At 35.5% G+C, this 15,625-nt stretch overlaps 1 protein-coding gene across 8 annotated transcripts in view; it reads left to right on the top strand.

Moving 5' to 3' along the window:
- Window positions 1-15,625, top strand: part of RFC3 (replication factor C subunit 3) — a 731,429-nt gene that overhangs the window by 225,264 nt on the left and 490,540 nt on the right. For all 8 annotated transcript variants that reach the window (XM_079902595.1, XM_079902598.1, XM_079902597.1 and 5 more), the window contains 5 exons: window positions 1,262-1,443; window positions 2,477-2,613; window positions 2,704-2,802; window positions 4,863-4,932; window positions 6,127-6,391. In XM_079902595.1, coding sequence (XP_079758721.1) covers window positions 1,262-1,443; window positions 2,477-2,613; window positions 2,704-2,802; window positions 4,863-4,932; window positions 6,127-6,318 — 680 coding nt within the window. In that variant the 3' untranslated portion in view covers window positions 6,319-6,391. The remainder of the gene's footprint in view (window positions 1-1,261; window positions 1,444-2,476; window positions 2,614-2,703; window positions 2,803-4,862; window positions 4,933-6,126; window positions 6,392-15,625) is intronic.

Genomic DNA, 15,625 nt, shown 5'->3' on the forward strand with positions numbered 1-15,625 from the left:
TCCTCAGTCTGTACTTCAAAATAAATTAAAAATTTTTTTTCAAATGCTCTCCTGTATCCATTAATGTAGTTTTATGATTTTTCTTCTTAATGTTTAGTATTATATTACTGGATCTTTTAATGAAACTGCTTTGCATTTCTGGAGTAAATGTCACTTGGTTGGGATGTGTTAATTTTTAAAATATGCTGCTGTTTTCTCACCTAGCAATGATTTATTTTTTTATCATTTTATTTGGTGCTATCCTTGTCAGATACTGGGATCAATCTCCTTGTCTTTATTTTTCCTGTTCTGTTCAATTTCGGTTCTAATTCCAGAACATCTCCAAACTGTGAAGTGTTATCTTGGAAGGAATATTCATTTTATTATTTTCAGTCCAATGTTCTCTCAAACCTTATTGCATCAAGGTTCCTTAGCTCTTAGCCATGAATTGAGCCCTCTGAGTGCTGTTCTTAAATTGGCCCATGGTATTTCCAGTGTGCTTTTGTGGGTGATTTGGGGTTCTCCTGTCCTAAAGGCTGTCAAAAACCTGGTGGATCCCAGCCACTTCCTCCCACACATAGTTTCTTGTTCTCAGTTGCTCATATTTAGGGTTCTTAGGGACAACTTGTCACCTAGTTTTGATATAAATGTTGTCTTGGGTCTTGGAATCTTTACTTTTTCTGTCTGTTTTTATGGGAGAGATTCAAATGCTACAAATGCTACCACTGTCATCTTCTAGAAATAATTTAATACAATGAAAAATACAACAGTTGGATTCAGTCCCTACATACTATTCCTGAAGCACTTTAAGGCCAATCCTTGATTATGACCAGATGGAATCTTATACAAGTAACCAGATGTCTTTATGCCATATTTGCTACATCTCTTGTGCCAGTGTTTTCCAAAGTGTATTCCTTAATGCTAAGGTGTTCTACAGAAATGTGCTCCTGAGATAAATTATTTTGGGTAAATGCAGCACATTATATCCTTGTCGTGGTGATTTCTACTGTGTATAAATATAATAAAGGCTGCAGTAAATTCTACAACAAAATAACCTCTTTAACTTTGTTTAGCCTAGTGTTTCTTAGGCTTGTTTGATCTTAGAATGTTTTAAAATAAAAGTAAAAGAAATTATTCTCGCCATACCTATAAGTTTTGCATGTCTTCTCCAAAGGGAAAGTAGTATATTAGGCTTATTATTTAGGATTTCACTCTGAATAATGAGGAGGAAGAGGAAGAGAAATACTTAAGTTAAAGTTTGTTTTGTTTTTCCTTGACTCAGTCGTGTTATTGACAGAAGTTGACAAACTCACTAAAGATGCTCAGCATGCCTTGCGCAGAACCATGGAAAAGTATATGTCCACCTGCAGGTTGATCTTGTGTTGCAATTCTACATCAAAAGTGATACCACCTATTCGTAGTAGGTGCCTTGCAGTTCGTGTGCCTGCTCCCAGCATTGAAGATGTAAGTCAAGTTAAACTTTTCAGAAAAAAAATTTCACTTCAAATTCCATGCATACTGTGTGTACATCCCTGTCATGTTTGTTTTTGTGAAAACATAGTGAGCTATATCAGTAATTTAGGAATAGCTATGGCCTGGATGCTAACTATTAATATACGTATAAACCTATATATATATATATGTAGTAAATACCAGATACCAATATATAGAAAATGTTCTTTCCATTAAATCATCTTTTACTTTAAACAAGTAATTATTGTGGATTTTACTAAAGTAGGTAAAGGCTGGTTATTTAATGGCTTCTACCTTAACCTGATTTAACTGGCTTATGGAGGAGGCATGAGTATTCAGGAAATAGATTTTGCAAGAAGATGATTTGGGAATACCTAGTCCCCTGTTAGGGGACCAAAGTTAGTCTGAAACATAATACATTTTTTTGTTTTCTTTATCATTCTTAGTAGCTGTCAGTAGAAATACCAGTTTCTCACAGGCAGTTTTCTGCTGTTTAATAGATTTGGGACAATTTTATGCAAAGTGGGGATAATATGTGACATTGTATTAGTTTCAAAGTAGTTAAAGTAACTTTACTATAAGTTTCACTTGTAAAAATTTTGGGGGTGATAGAGTTAAAAGTGTCTATAAAGCAGCAGCACTGCCAGGTTACACCACTCCCATGGGCACCATTCAGGTCTTAGTGCCTGAGTCATGTGCACTTCAGCTTGTACGGCTCTACTTGGCAGCCTTGTGAGCAGTATCTTTGCCCCCAACATGAGACCCTTTGTCTCCAGCTCCATGTTGCCTTGAGGAGGCTGTCAGGCTTGGAGCTGGGACCAGAGCTTCCTCCAGTTGCCCATCTAGCTGCTGCCTCTTCCTGACAGCTAGGCTAGACCTCTAGCCTCCTACTGAAGGAGCAGTGGGTTAGGGTAGGGTAGTGACCAAAAAAAAGGTTGGGGAGGGTCTATAAAGATATTAACAGAAATTGTCTCAGTATGCTGTTTGACAGATTGCCCATTTTTGTTAATTATTTTGTTTGTAGATTTGCCATGTGTTATCTACTGTGTGCAAGAAGGAAGGTCTAAATCTTCCTTCACAACTGGCTCGTAGACTTGCAGAGAAGTCCTGCAGAAATCTCAGAAAAGCTCTGCTTATGTGTGAAGCCTGCAGAGTGCAACAGTGAGTGAAAGGGGGAAGTTACCGTGGGAAACATTTTGGGACATAAGCCCACTTTCATTTAATTTATTGTGTTCTCTTTTTGTCATGTAGATATCCTTTTACTGGAGATCAAGAAATCCCTGAAACAGATTGGGAGGTGTATCTGAGGGAGACTGCCAATGCTATTGTCAGTCAGCAGACTCCACAGAGGTAACCACTGTAAAAGATCACCATGAAAGTTTGGTCATTGAGATAGTACAGATATTCTAAGTTTTAGGTTAGCTGTTTTATGCTAATACCATGCCATTTAGAATTATAATTAAATCTATAATAGTACACTTATAAAGAAAAGGTAGGATTTAATTTTAGAAATTTAGTGGTTCAGAATAGTTTAGCATATGATATCATGGCTATTGGCATGTAAATGTGGAACTTCTACATAAATTAAAACAAATTTTGGAAGTTTTAGGTTTTTCCCAGAATCTCGGATGATTTAATATTAATACATAGCATGATGTGTCTAGCTTTCTAATATTGAAAATCACAATATGTAACTTTGTATTGATGTGTCATAGAAAGACCCTAGACTGTGGGTCAGACTTCTAGTTCTTCTACTGAGTTTTAGCTAAGTGTCCTTGAGCAGGTAACTTCATCTTAGAGCTTCAACTTTTTCATTTGTATAATGAAGATGCTATTATTTATACCAAGGATACTTGTACCTTTGTTATAAGAGCAGAAGAGATTGTGTGATAATGGATTGAGAACTAGAAGACCCGGTGCTCATGTGTGATGATAGGCTTTGTTAAGAACAATATTGTGTATATGCCATCAGTATTTAGGAAGTGTTCTGTGCGTATTTGCTGTACAGTTGTTTCTATTTACTTCCTAGGTCTCTTCTTCAGTAGTAGACCATGCTGAGAGTACTTCAGCCACTGCTTGTTTGATTTATCATGACAGCTTTGATTGAGAAGGGCAGTCTGCTCTTCTCCAAATCAAGAGTGACAGTCTTAAGGCCCACTCACTACCTTTGGAACGTCTAGTGAAGGTCCCTTAGGCTCACTGAGACACAGTTTGCTACTATTTTTTGCCTGTCAGAACTGAGAAACCATCTTTGGACTTTAGAGAGGGTTGATTCTTTTAGGAAACAGACTAGACTGAATGCAACCACTGAAATGTAAGCTTCCCTGGTTTACGTGAAAATAATCATGAGAGGATTATACCATGTTTCTCTTCTTGTATGGTATATCTGATGAATTCTTATTTTTATAAGAAATTCTTCAAAGGAAATGATAATGTGTACTTTTGGGCTACCATATAGATTAGAGGAGGTGAATAGTCATAGATAATGGGTATGTGGCATTTGCATTGAATTCCTATTAATTCATTTATTTTAGTTGAAGAAATTAATAGTTTTCGAAAAGTGCAAACATTTTAGGTAGGTTCTTCAGAAAAGAAACCTTGACTTTAGGAAAAAATGTGCATTCCGTTCTGTAAAATATTATCAATCAGTGAAGAAATTTCAGGCTTTAAAGAAGTAAAATTCAAACAAAGTGTGTCTTGGGAGCCTTTTACTTCCATAAAATATTTCCATGCTAAAGATGACTTTCTTGTTTTTGTTCTGATTTTAATGAAGAAAAATTGGCGGTAGTAGTTGAACTTTCCAGCTCTTAAGAGATTTAGGTACAGATGTTGCAGTATTTGACTATTTGACTATTATTAGATGTATTTTTAAGACTTCAGTTGATTATTACTTTACTTAATTATTCTAGCTGCTGCGGCCCTTTCCTCGTTTCCAAACAGGTTTTGACAGCTCATAAATGAACTTGTTCGAGTGCTGCTGTTGCCTATTTAGACTAACAGTTTTGGGAGTTGATGCCATTATGCTGTATAAAAAGAAATTTCTCTTAATTTCAGAAAACCTTGGAGCTGTGCAGAAATACTGGGATGGCTAGTGTCATTCTGAACATTGGTCCACACAGTACCAAATGGCTCCTTCTGATTTTTGACCCCTTAGTCTTGATTCTTGTTTGACCTATCTTAGAAAATTCATAATTTTCTAATTTGAATAGCAGCTAATATTTAGTGAGCAATTATTATATCATTTTAGAAAAATGAACTGAAATTAGGATAAGCTTCCATAGGTGTATCTTAAGTATGATAAGCCATTTAAGAAAATGTCTGTATTGGGATGTTTAATTCGTAAACTAAGACAGTACAGAGGAAAAATTACCTCCTATTTTTATCACAGAATATTGTTTTGTTTTGTATAGGCTCCTTGAAGTTCGTGGGAGACTCTATGAGCTTCTGACTCATTGTATTCCTCCTGAAATAATAATGAAGGTATCCTGATTTCAAATTTTGAACTGTTTATAACCATAAAACTTGGACTTTGTGTGATCTCAGGGCTTTTGCTGCACTAAGATACATTGTCACTTCTTTCTGTCCAGCTCATTAGTTCAACAGATATTTATTGAGCTTCTGGTGCTTCAGGCACCTTTAGGGGTGTGTTGAAGGGGACGGGTGGGCCTGCCTTCAGAGAAGTTGCATTTTTGTGGGGTGAAATGGGAAACGAAGCAAGAGGATTTCAGAATGTTCCAGGTGCCACAAAGGAAGTAACAAGGTGAAATGGTAACAATGGAGGGCAGGGTTATGGAAGGTCAGTGATGGCTTCTGTGAGAAAGGTATGTTGAAACTAAAACTTGAAAGATTAAAAGAAGGGAACCATATAAGTAGCTGGGGAACAAGTATTGCAGACAGCAAGGCCCAGTGCACTTGAGTAATGAGGTTAAAGAAGGAGGCAGAGGGATATTGTAAGACACAGTTTAGGGCTGATCTAAACCTAATCAACTCCCCAGCTGGATAGATAGGCTGACTGTTAGATTTTAGGGAACACACTGTTTCTTTGTTTGTATTTATTAAAATTACCTGGTAATCCTTACATGAAAAAATTCAAATGATACCAAATATACAAAGAAAAAAGTGAAGCTCCACACTCTGTTTCCATAAGACCTCTTTTCTAGTCACATAGAAATAAGCCCATATATGTGTGTGTTTCACAAAACTTCAGTGTCCTGCGCTGTTTGTTTTTTTTTTTCTCTTCTTTTTTTAAAATTCAGCAGTGTAGTATGGTTGCTGTTTCATGACAGTACAGATTTACCTTATTCTTTATAGTGGATGGGTGGGATTTCATTATATGACTATACCACAGTTTTTGGATATGACCCCTGTTGGTGGAGCTTTAGGTTGTCTACAGATTATTATAATTAATAATGCTGCGGTAAGCATCTTTGTACTTATATCTTTGCACCCTTGTACATTTAAATATTTAGAGTTGGAATATGAAAGATAACTATCACATTTTTACATTATAGAATGGTATGTACTTTTGGATGAAGTCTGCTGGTCCATCAGAAATTAAAAAAGAACATATTTAACTTAAGTTTTACTTCCTTTTTGAATGAGAGAAATAAAGCATTTTCAGCTAATATTTTTTAAAAATGATTACTTTTTTAATTACTAGTTATCTTTCTTTAGGGCCTTCTCTCAGAGCTTTTACATAATTGTGATGGACAACTGAAAGGGGAAGTGGCCCAGATGGCAGCTTACTATGAACATCGTCTACAGCTGGGTAGCAAAGCCATTTATCACTTGGAAGCATTTGTGGCCAAATTTATGGCACTTTATAAGAAGTTCATGGAGGATGGATTGGAAGGCATGATATTCTGACATCTATCAGTAATTCTTCCTAATATTTCTCAGTATCAGCATTTACATTAAATTTATATTGGAAGAGCTACAGGTAAAATAAACTAACTTTACTTAATTATGTCTTATTTGTGGTTTTTGTAATAATTCCTCTGAATTATTAATCATTATTCTCTAGGTTAAATAATTGCTCCTGTACTATTGAAGTGTATTGAAAGGATACAACTAGAAACTTTAGAGTCTAGGAACATGATTTTAATTTACTTTAAAAATTTGTTTTCCAAGTATGCAGTGTTGATCCTCTCATTTCTGTATACTCTCTCACCTGCTGGAGGAAATTTACACATAAGAAAGCAGGGATTGTTTTCTATCCTTCAGATGACCATTTTTGGCCACAGGTACATAAATTTTTGCTTGGCAAGTCATTACGTTTAATCATTTTTTCCCTCAACCAAGAATTATATTTTTGCAGGAAATATAGGAATTAATTTTGAAATGTAATAGCATGGGTGTAGAGAAAATTGCACATACCATTTCTATTGAAACTGTAGAATTCCAGCTTTTATTTTCAGTGATTCAGATAAGCATGTTTTCATTAAGTACTTGAAGACTCCTGAAGAATATGCATCACGTAGTTCTGAAGCAAAGGTATATTACTGTTGAAATTACTCTTTGAACAAGTATACTGTTGTATTATTGGTCCTGTCCTTTGGAGCATTTTTTAATTCAGGAATTTGGTTCATGGAACAAAGGCTTTGCTTGACAGAAGTTTATGACAGGCTCTGTATAAGAATATTAGCAAGACCTGCTCTTATAGCAGTTGGTGATAAACAATCAGGAAGTGTTTGATTGACAAAGACACAACTGCACACACACTGAAAAACCTAAACCTGGGAAACTGTTCAGGTTAAGATAAATGATTGTTGCCTTTTTTGTGGGGTGGGGGGTGTGGTACTAGTCAGGTCCCAACTGGAAGTCTCAGTCCTGGGGGCTACATGTTAGGAGGGATATTGACATTCTAACAGAGAACTAGGAAAGTGAGGTTTGGAAGAACTAAGACTGCTTTAATTTGGAAAAAAGGAAAGTTAAAAAATATGTTAACTCTTCCAGTGTTTAAAATGATGCGCTTGGAAGTATGAGTGGTCTTATAAATTATGTTTCTCTAAAGCAGTGCTTCTCAGAGTGGAATCCCTGGCATCACCAGCATCACCTGGGAACTCAGAAATGCAGACTCTCCGGTCTCACTCCAGGTCTGCTGAATCAAACGATCGGGATAAGCCTCAGCAGTCTTTGTGTTGTACCACCCCTCCAAGTGATTCTGATGCACGCCTCAGTTTGAGAACAACTGCTCTAGAGAGGGTAGACTTAGGATCAATGGATGTAGGTTGGAGAGAGGCATTTTAGTTCCCTATGAAGAAGACTTTTTTAACTGCAGCTATCTTAATAATGGTATGGGAGTCTTGAAAGCTCCTTAGAAACAGCAGGTGTTCAGGTGGAGAACTGATGAATAACGAACTGCTTACTACATGGTAGGCATTGCACTGGGTATGTGTACTATTTCATTATAACCTTACCACTCTGTGAAGTATTATCTCTGAGCTATGAATAAGAAACTTGAGGAATGAAGTATAATTCATACAATAAAACATACCCATTTTAAGTCTGCAGTTTGATTTTTGACAAAGGTATTCAGTGCAACCATCATCCCAATCAAGATACAGATTCCATCACCCTGAAAAATTTCTTCCATATCCCTTTTGCAGTCAGCCCACCCCTACCCCAACTCAAGTGACCATTGATCTGCTTCCTGTCATTATAGATTAGTTTTGCCTGTTCAAGAATTTAGAGTCAAATACTGTATGGTCTTTGGTTAAGGCTTCATTCTCTCAGAATTATAACTGAGATTCGTCTATATTGTTGCATATTTCATTAATTTCTTTAATGTTCATTGATCAGTGTATGTTTATATACACTTTTACAACCCATTGACTTGTTTATGGACCTTTGGGTTTCCAGGATTTGTTTAGTATGAATAAAGTTCTGAATATTTCTGGAAGTCATTTTGTGGACGTATGTTTTCACTTCTCTTGAGTAAATACATAGGAATGGAATAATTAGACCTAAGATAGGTGTCAGTTTAACTTTTAAGAAGTCACCAGATTCTCAAAGTGTACCATTTTATATTCCTACCAGCATTGTATGGGCATTCTAGTTGTCTCTATAAAATTGGTTTAATTGATTTTCCATATTGTCTGTTTTATATTTCATTGATTACCTTTTCCATCTTTATTAATCCCATCCTTCTTCTTTTGATGTAGTTTGCTCTTATTTTTCCAGAGTCTTAAAATGGATGTTTAGGTAATTGATTTTAGACCATTCTCTTCTATCATTTAAAATTACAAATTTTACCCTGAATACTGATCTAACTTCCTCTTACAGATTTTGATATCTTGTGTTTTCATTTCCATTTAGTTCAAACTATTTTTCAGTTTCACTTGAGATGTTTTTCTTTGACCAAATGATTACTTGGAAGTGTGTTGTTTAATTTCCAAATGATTGAAAATTTTCAGATATATTTTAAAGGCTTCTCTACCCTTGTTAATTTTCTGTCATTTACTAAGAGGAATATTGAGATCGCTAACTGTATTTATGGATTTGTCTAATTTAGTTCTTTTGGGTTTTCATGCATTTAGAAGCTCATTAGGTGCATAAAATTTTAGGATTGTTATGTCTTCCTGATGAATTGACCCCTTTATGAACGCTCCTCCTGATTTCCGGTAATATTCCTTACTCTGAATCTATTTTATCTTATATTAATATTACCACTCCAGCTTTCTTTTGATTAGAGTTTGTATGGTAGACATATTTCTTATAGCTAAGGTCTGCTAGCATTCTCTCAGTTTTGATTATCTGGAATGTACCTCTTTTGTCTTCACTCACAGAATTCTAGGTTCATTTAAAATTCTTATTTTTCCCCTAGCGCTTCAAATATTTCATTCTGCTACCTTCTGATCTCTATTATTTCTGATGAGAAGTTAGCCAGTAACATATGATTGTTCACTTTTACATGATACATTACTTTCTTCTTGATGTTTTCAGTATTTCTTTTCTTTGCCTTTTAGCAAGGTGACCATGATGTAGCTAGTTGTAGTTCTTTGTGTTTATCTTACTTGGGCTTTGTTTAGTTTCTTGGATCAGATTATTATGAGTAGTATTAGTATTATAGTATCAATTTAGGGAATTTTTTTGCCATTATTTATTCAAACCTTTTTTTCTGACCTTTTTTTCTCATCTACTTTGAGACTCCTTTTACTTATATCCCAGAATACTTGACATTGGCCCACAGGTGGCTGATTCTCTGTTCATTTTTCTTTAGTCTTTTTTCTCTGAGTTCTTTGGCTTGGATAATTTTATTGATAAATCTTCAAACTCGCTGAATCCTTCTGCCATTTCGTATCAGGTATCTCATCTAATTTATTTTTCACTTTAGTGTTCGTACATTTTAACTCTAGAATTTCCGTTTTGTTCTATATAGTTTCAATGTTTCTATTACGATTTCCTATTTTCTGTCTCCTTGTTAGCATGTTTTCCTTTAATTCTTTGAACATGTTTGTAATAGTTGCTTTGAAGTCTTTCCTGAACCCAGCATCTGGTCCCACTCAGTCAGTTTATATTGACTGCTTTTTCCCTTGTGTATCATTATACTTCTTCCCCCTCCCCCTACACCAATGTGTGGTAATTTTGTGGCTGAAAACTTTAATTTTAGATAATATATTTTAGTAACTTTGGATTCTCTTTTGGTTTTCTGATTTTTTTTGTATGTTTTTTGTTTGTTTCCTAGCTTACCTATACTTAAACTCTGTAATTTATCTTCCTTGCATTGTGCTGCCACTGATGTTTCTACTCAGTTGTTTTTATTTTAGCCTGGCTTCATCTTTCTGTCTGCATAGCTTAGTGGTCAACCCAATGATTTGGGTGGAGTGTGAACTCAGACATCTTCAAGTTGAGACTTTAAGTCTGCTGAGCTGTGTGTGAGTTGAGGAAAACATTCAAGGTTGCAACCAGTTCTCAGTATCCCTTGGTTTTCATTTTTCCACTTAAGCGGTCGGTCAGGTATGTGTGAATTAAGAGTTTGTCTTAGCCACTGTGTGGCTCTTTCACTTCTAGGATCTCTCAGTTCACTATCTGATTGATTTCTTAGTGGCCATAAACTGGACGTGCAACCTTGGTTTACCAAAGCTATGGGTTTTCCTTGTTCCCAACTGTTAATTCAGTCTAATACTCTGGCTGCAACTAGCCTTAAACTTACAAAGGTACAGTTTTTACTGAATAAGTGGTAGGTACAAGGTAATAATACCAAGTATAGAAAGTCATGGAGTTGCTACCATTTTTGTCCAAATCTAGTTTTTCAACAATAAACATTTTTCAAATTTGTTGTCTGATTTTGATCAATTTTCAGTGTCATGATTGGTTATTTTTTGACAATTTTGTCTGTTTTTATACTTTTCTGTGGAGGGAAATTACTCAATCTCCTCCTGTTTCAATTAATAGAAGTAGCCCTCCACTGACTCATTTCTTCATTGCTTTTTTTTGTATATCCAAATTTCAATCTGATGTAATTTTCCTTTACTCTGAAACAGGTTTAGCTTTTCTTGTGGGGCAGATCTTCTGGTGAATTCTCCCAGGTTTTTGTTTTTGTTTTTTGGGGGAGGCGGGTTTGGCCTAAAATGGCTTTATTTTGCATTCTTTTTTGAAAAGCATTTTTAATGGGTATAAAATTGTAATTTGACAGTTGTTTTTCTTTCTGTATCTTAAAAATACAGTTTTGTGTTTCAGTTTGCATTGTTTCTGAGGAGACATCTGCATTCTAATTTTTTTCCTATGCGTTTTTTGTTTTATTTTACTTCCTGTGGCTCCTTGTAAGATTTACAACTTCTCTTTATGGCCAATTCCAGCAGTTTAAGATGTGTCTTGGCATGATTTTTCTTTGTGTTCATACTGCTTTATACTGGCTTTACATTTGTTTCAGTTCTTGGATTTGTGGATTTCTGTATTTTATCAAATTTAGGAAAATTTAGCCATTTTCTTCATTATTTTTCTGCCCTCTCCTCTGAGACTCCAGTTACATCTCTTACTTCATGATAGTGCCCATAAATCACAGGGTTTCTATCTTTTTTCCAGACTTTTTCTCACCATCCTTCAGTTTGAATAGTTTCTGTTGCCTTTAAATTCACTAATCTTTTGCACAGTCTAACTTGCTTTAAAGATCATCCAGTGAAACCGTCTTTCTTTAAACAGTGTTGAACTTTGTTTTCACAGGCAGTTATTTGATTAGCAGCTTGATCCTTTTCATGCTTATTTTTAACCTTTTTTAGGGTGTGCCTAGAGTAGTCTTTATCCCTAGTTGAGCTTTACAGCTGTGGTTTGATCTTTCTAGTGTTGATCGAATGCCCCAGAGATCATTGAGGAGCTACATCCTGGGTCACCAGAACTCACTGTCTTCCAGCCCTGTGTGAGCTCTGGTAATTATTCAGCTTAGTTTCTAGTAGGTCTTTCCCCAGTAGTTTTTTTGTTGTTGTTTGCTTGTTTTTTTTCTCTCTGCCTGGCTTTGTGGAGTCATACTCAATGTATATGCAGCTTAGTAATCAGCCAAGGATGCAAGGCAACCCTTATGCAGATTTCTGTTGCACTTTTTCTGTATAATTCTCCTCTTTTCAGATCTCTGCATGCATGTTCAGCCACCCCAGTCTCTGAATTTTGCTCTTTTCTCCTCAACTCATTGTTGTCACAGTTGTCTGCCTGGGTTTGCCCTTCCTACCCTGTAGGCTGGAAAGTGCCTCTAGGCAGAAATCAGGGGTGATTTTAGAGTTTACTTCCTTGGTTTCTTTTCTTTAACGTATCACAGCATTGCACTACCTGCTCCAGTGTCTGATGTAGCATTCCTTTTATGTTTTGTCTCGTTTTCTAGTTGTTTACAATGGAGGGCAAGTGCAGTATCAGTTACTCTTTTTTAACTGGCAGTAAAAGTCTTGATGTCAGGATTTTAAATGAAGGCCCTGATTCCTGGGTGTGAAGCACTATCTTACGTATTCTTTAAAAATGTATGATTTACATTTTCCCCCCCAGCTTTATTGAGATATAATTGATATATAACATTGTGTAAGTTTAAAGTGTACAATGTGTTGATAGATACACTTACATATTGCAAAATGATTACCACCATAGCATTAGCAATACCTCCCATCACATCACATCATTACAATTTTATTTTTGTGGTGAGAGCACTTAAGATCTACTCTCGTAACTACTTCTGGTATGTAATACAGTATTATTAATTATAATCAACATGCTGTATATTAGATCCCCAGAACTTATTCATCTTAAAATTGGTAGCTTGTACTCTTTGACCAGTGTATCCCCATTTCCCCATTGACCAGCCCCTGTTAACCACCATTCTATTATCTGTTTCTATGAGTTCGGCTTTTTTAGATTCCACATATAGGTGATATCATGCGGTATGTTTCTTTCTCTGTGTTAATTATTTCACTTAGCATAATGCCCTCAAAGTCCATCCATGTTGTCACAGATGGCACTGTTTTCATCTTTTTCATGGCTGAATAATAATTATGTGTGTGTGATTGTGTATGTATGTATATCACATCTTTATTTGTCCATAGATGAACACTTAGGTTGTTTCCATATCTTGACTGTTGTGAATAATGCTGCAATGAACATGAAAGTACAGATACAGGCTTCATATCTTGTTTTCATTTACTTTGGATAAATACCCAGAAGTGGTGTTACTGGATCATATGGTAATTCTATTTTTAATTATTTGAAGAATCTCCATTTACATTTAGAGTAATTATTGACAGGTAAGGACTTATTAATGATATCTTATTAATGGTTTTTTGGCTGTTTTGTAAGTCCCTTGCTTTTTTCTTCTGCTGCTGCTTCTTTGTGAATTGATGGTTTTCTGTAGGGGTATGTTTTGATTCCCTTTTCTTTATCTTTTGTGAGTCTCCTATAGATTTTTGCTTTGTGATTACCATGAGGCTTACATAAAACATAGATATAACAGTCTGTTTTATTAACAACTTCAGTTGCACACAATAACTATCCTTTTACTCCCCCTTCCTCTTACGCTTTTGATGTCACAATTTACCTGTTTTTATACTGTTTATTCATTAACAAATCATTGTAGCTATAGTAATTCTTATACTCTTGTCCTTTAACCTTTGTACAAAAGTTAAGTGGTTAACACTTAACCGTATTACAGTATTAGGGTATTCTGAATTTGACTGTGTACTTATTTTTACCAGTGTTCAGTACATTTTCATATTACTAATTAGTGTTTCTTCATTTCAATTTGAAGAACTCCTTTCAGCATTTCTTATAATCAGGTTAGTGGTGATGAATTCCCTCAGCTTTGTCTGGAATAGTCTATCTCACCTTCATTTCTGAAAGACAGCTTTGCCACATAAAATATTTTTGGTTGGCAGTTTTTTTCTTCAGTGTTTTGAATATATTATCCCACTCTGTCTTGACCTCTAAGGTTTCTTCTTAGAAAATTGCTGATAGCATTATGGGGGTTGCCTTGTAAATGCAAGCTTTTTCCTTTAATGCTTTTAAGATTCTTTCTTTGTCTTTGATATTTGACAGTTTTATTATAATGTGCCTTGGAGAGAATCTCTTAGTTGGGTGACCTATGAGCTTCACGAACTTGGATTTCCAAATCTCTCCATGGACTGGGGAAGTTCTTAGTAATTATTTCTTTAAATAAGCTATCTGCCCCCTTCTCCCTCTTTTCTAAATCTGGAACTTCAGTATTTTACAAACTGGTCCTTTAGATGATATGTCATAGATTATGTAACTTTCTGTACTCTTTTACATCTTTTTTCTTTGTTCTTCTCTGATTGTGTAATTTCTGAGTTTTTTCTTCAGTCTTACAGATTTTTTTCTTCTGCTTGATTCATTCTGCCATTGATATTTTCTATTTCATTTTTCATTTCATTCATTGTATCCTTCAGCCCCAGAATTTCCATTTGGTTCCTTTTTATGACTTTTGTCTCTCTGCTAAACTTTTCTTCTTCTTTTTTTTTTAATTGAAGCATAGTTGATTTACAGTATTGTGTTAGTTTTAAGTGTACAGCAAAGTGATTGAGTTACATATGTATTTTTTTAGATTATTTTCCATTATAGGTTATTACAAGTTATTGAATATAGTTCCCTGTGTTATACAGTAAATCCTTGTTCCTTATCTATTTTATGTGTAGTAGTTTGTATTTGTTAATCCCAAACTCCTAATTTATCCTTCTCCCCTCCCTTCCCCCTTTGGTAACCATAAGTTTGTTTTCTGTGTCTGTGAGTCTGTTTTGTATATAGATTCGTCTGTACTACTTTTTAGATACTACATACAAGTGACTTCATATATTTATCTTTGTCTGACTTCACTCAGTATGATATTCTCTAGGTCTATCCATGTTGCTGCAAATGGCAATATTTCATTCTTTTTTATGGCTGAGTAATATTCCATCATATTTATATATTTTATATATATATATATATCATATATATATATGCCACATTTTCTTAAGCCAATCATCTGTTGATGGGGATTTGGGTTGTTTCCGTGTCTTGGCTATTGTAAATAGTGCTGCTATGAGCATTTGCTAAACTTCTTATTTTGTTCATTTATTGTTTTCCTGATATGGTTCATTTGTCTTTCTGTGTTTTCTTGTACCTCATCAAGCTTCCTTAAAACTTGAATTCTTTATTGGGTAAATCACAGATCTCCATGTCTTTGGGTTTGGTTACCAGAAGATTACTGTGATCCTTTGGTGGTGTCCATGTTATCTTGATTTTTCATGTTCTTTGAACTTTTGCATTATTTCTTTACTTCTGAAGTAGCAGTCACCCCCTCAAGGCTTCACTAACTGCTTCTGGGAGAGAGATACCTCCCATCAGCCTTATTAGAGATTCTGAGGCTATCTTAGACCCTTTTTGGAGTATACCTCCTCCATGCTTCTTGCTCCCTCTTGTGGCAAAATTCTTAGGCTTTATGCCTTCTCTGGATCCGTCAATGCACCAGGCTGAGTGAGTGCTGACAGCCTCTCTTTTGTTTCCCACAGGTGGTGCTTAGGGTCAAGTTTGTGATCTCTCCCTGGCCTGCAGATTTGGCCAGCATATGTGCATGCTCACTATCTTCCAAAGCTTATTCTTGCTGCCACCGTCGGGAGCACACGCAGGGAGCTGACCACAAGATGGGGAGTTTGTAGGTGAGGCACACAGAGTGCTTGAGGTTCCCGTGAGCCAGTTGTGATCCACT

This window comes from Stenella coeruleoalba (genome assembly GCF_951394435.1).
Source record: "Stenella coeruleoalba genome assembly, chromosome: 18".
In the NCBI taxonomy this organism is placed as follows: Eukaryota; Metazoa; Chordata; class Mammalia; order Artiodactyla; family Delphinidae; genus Stenella; species Stenella coeruleoalba.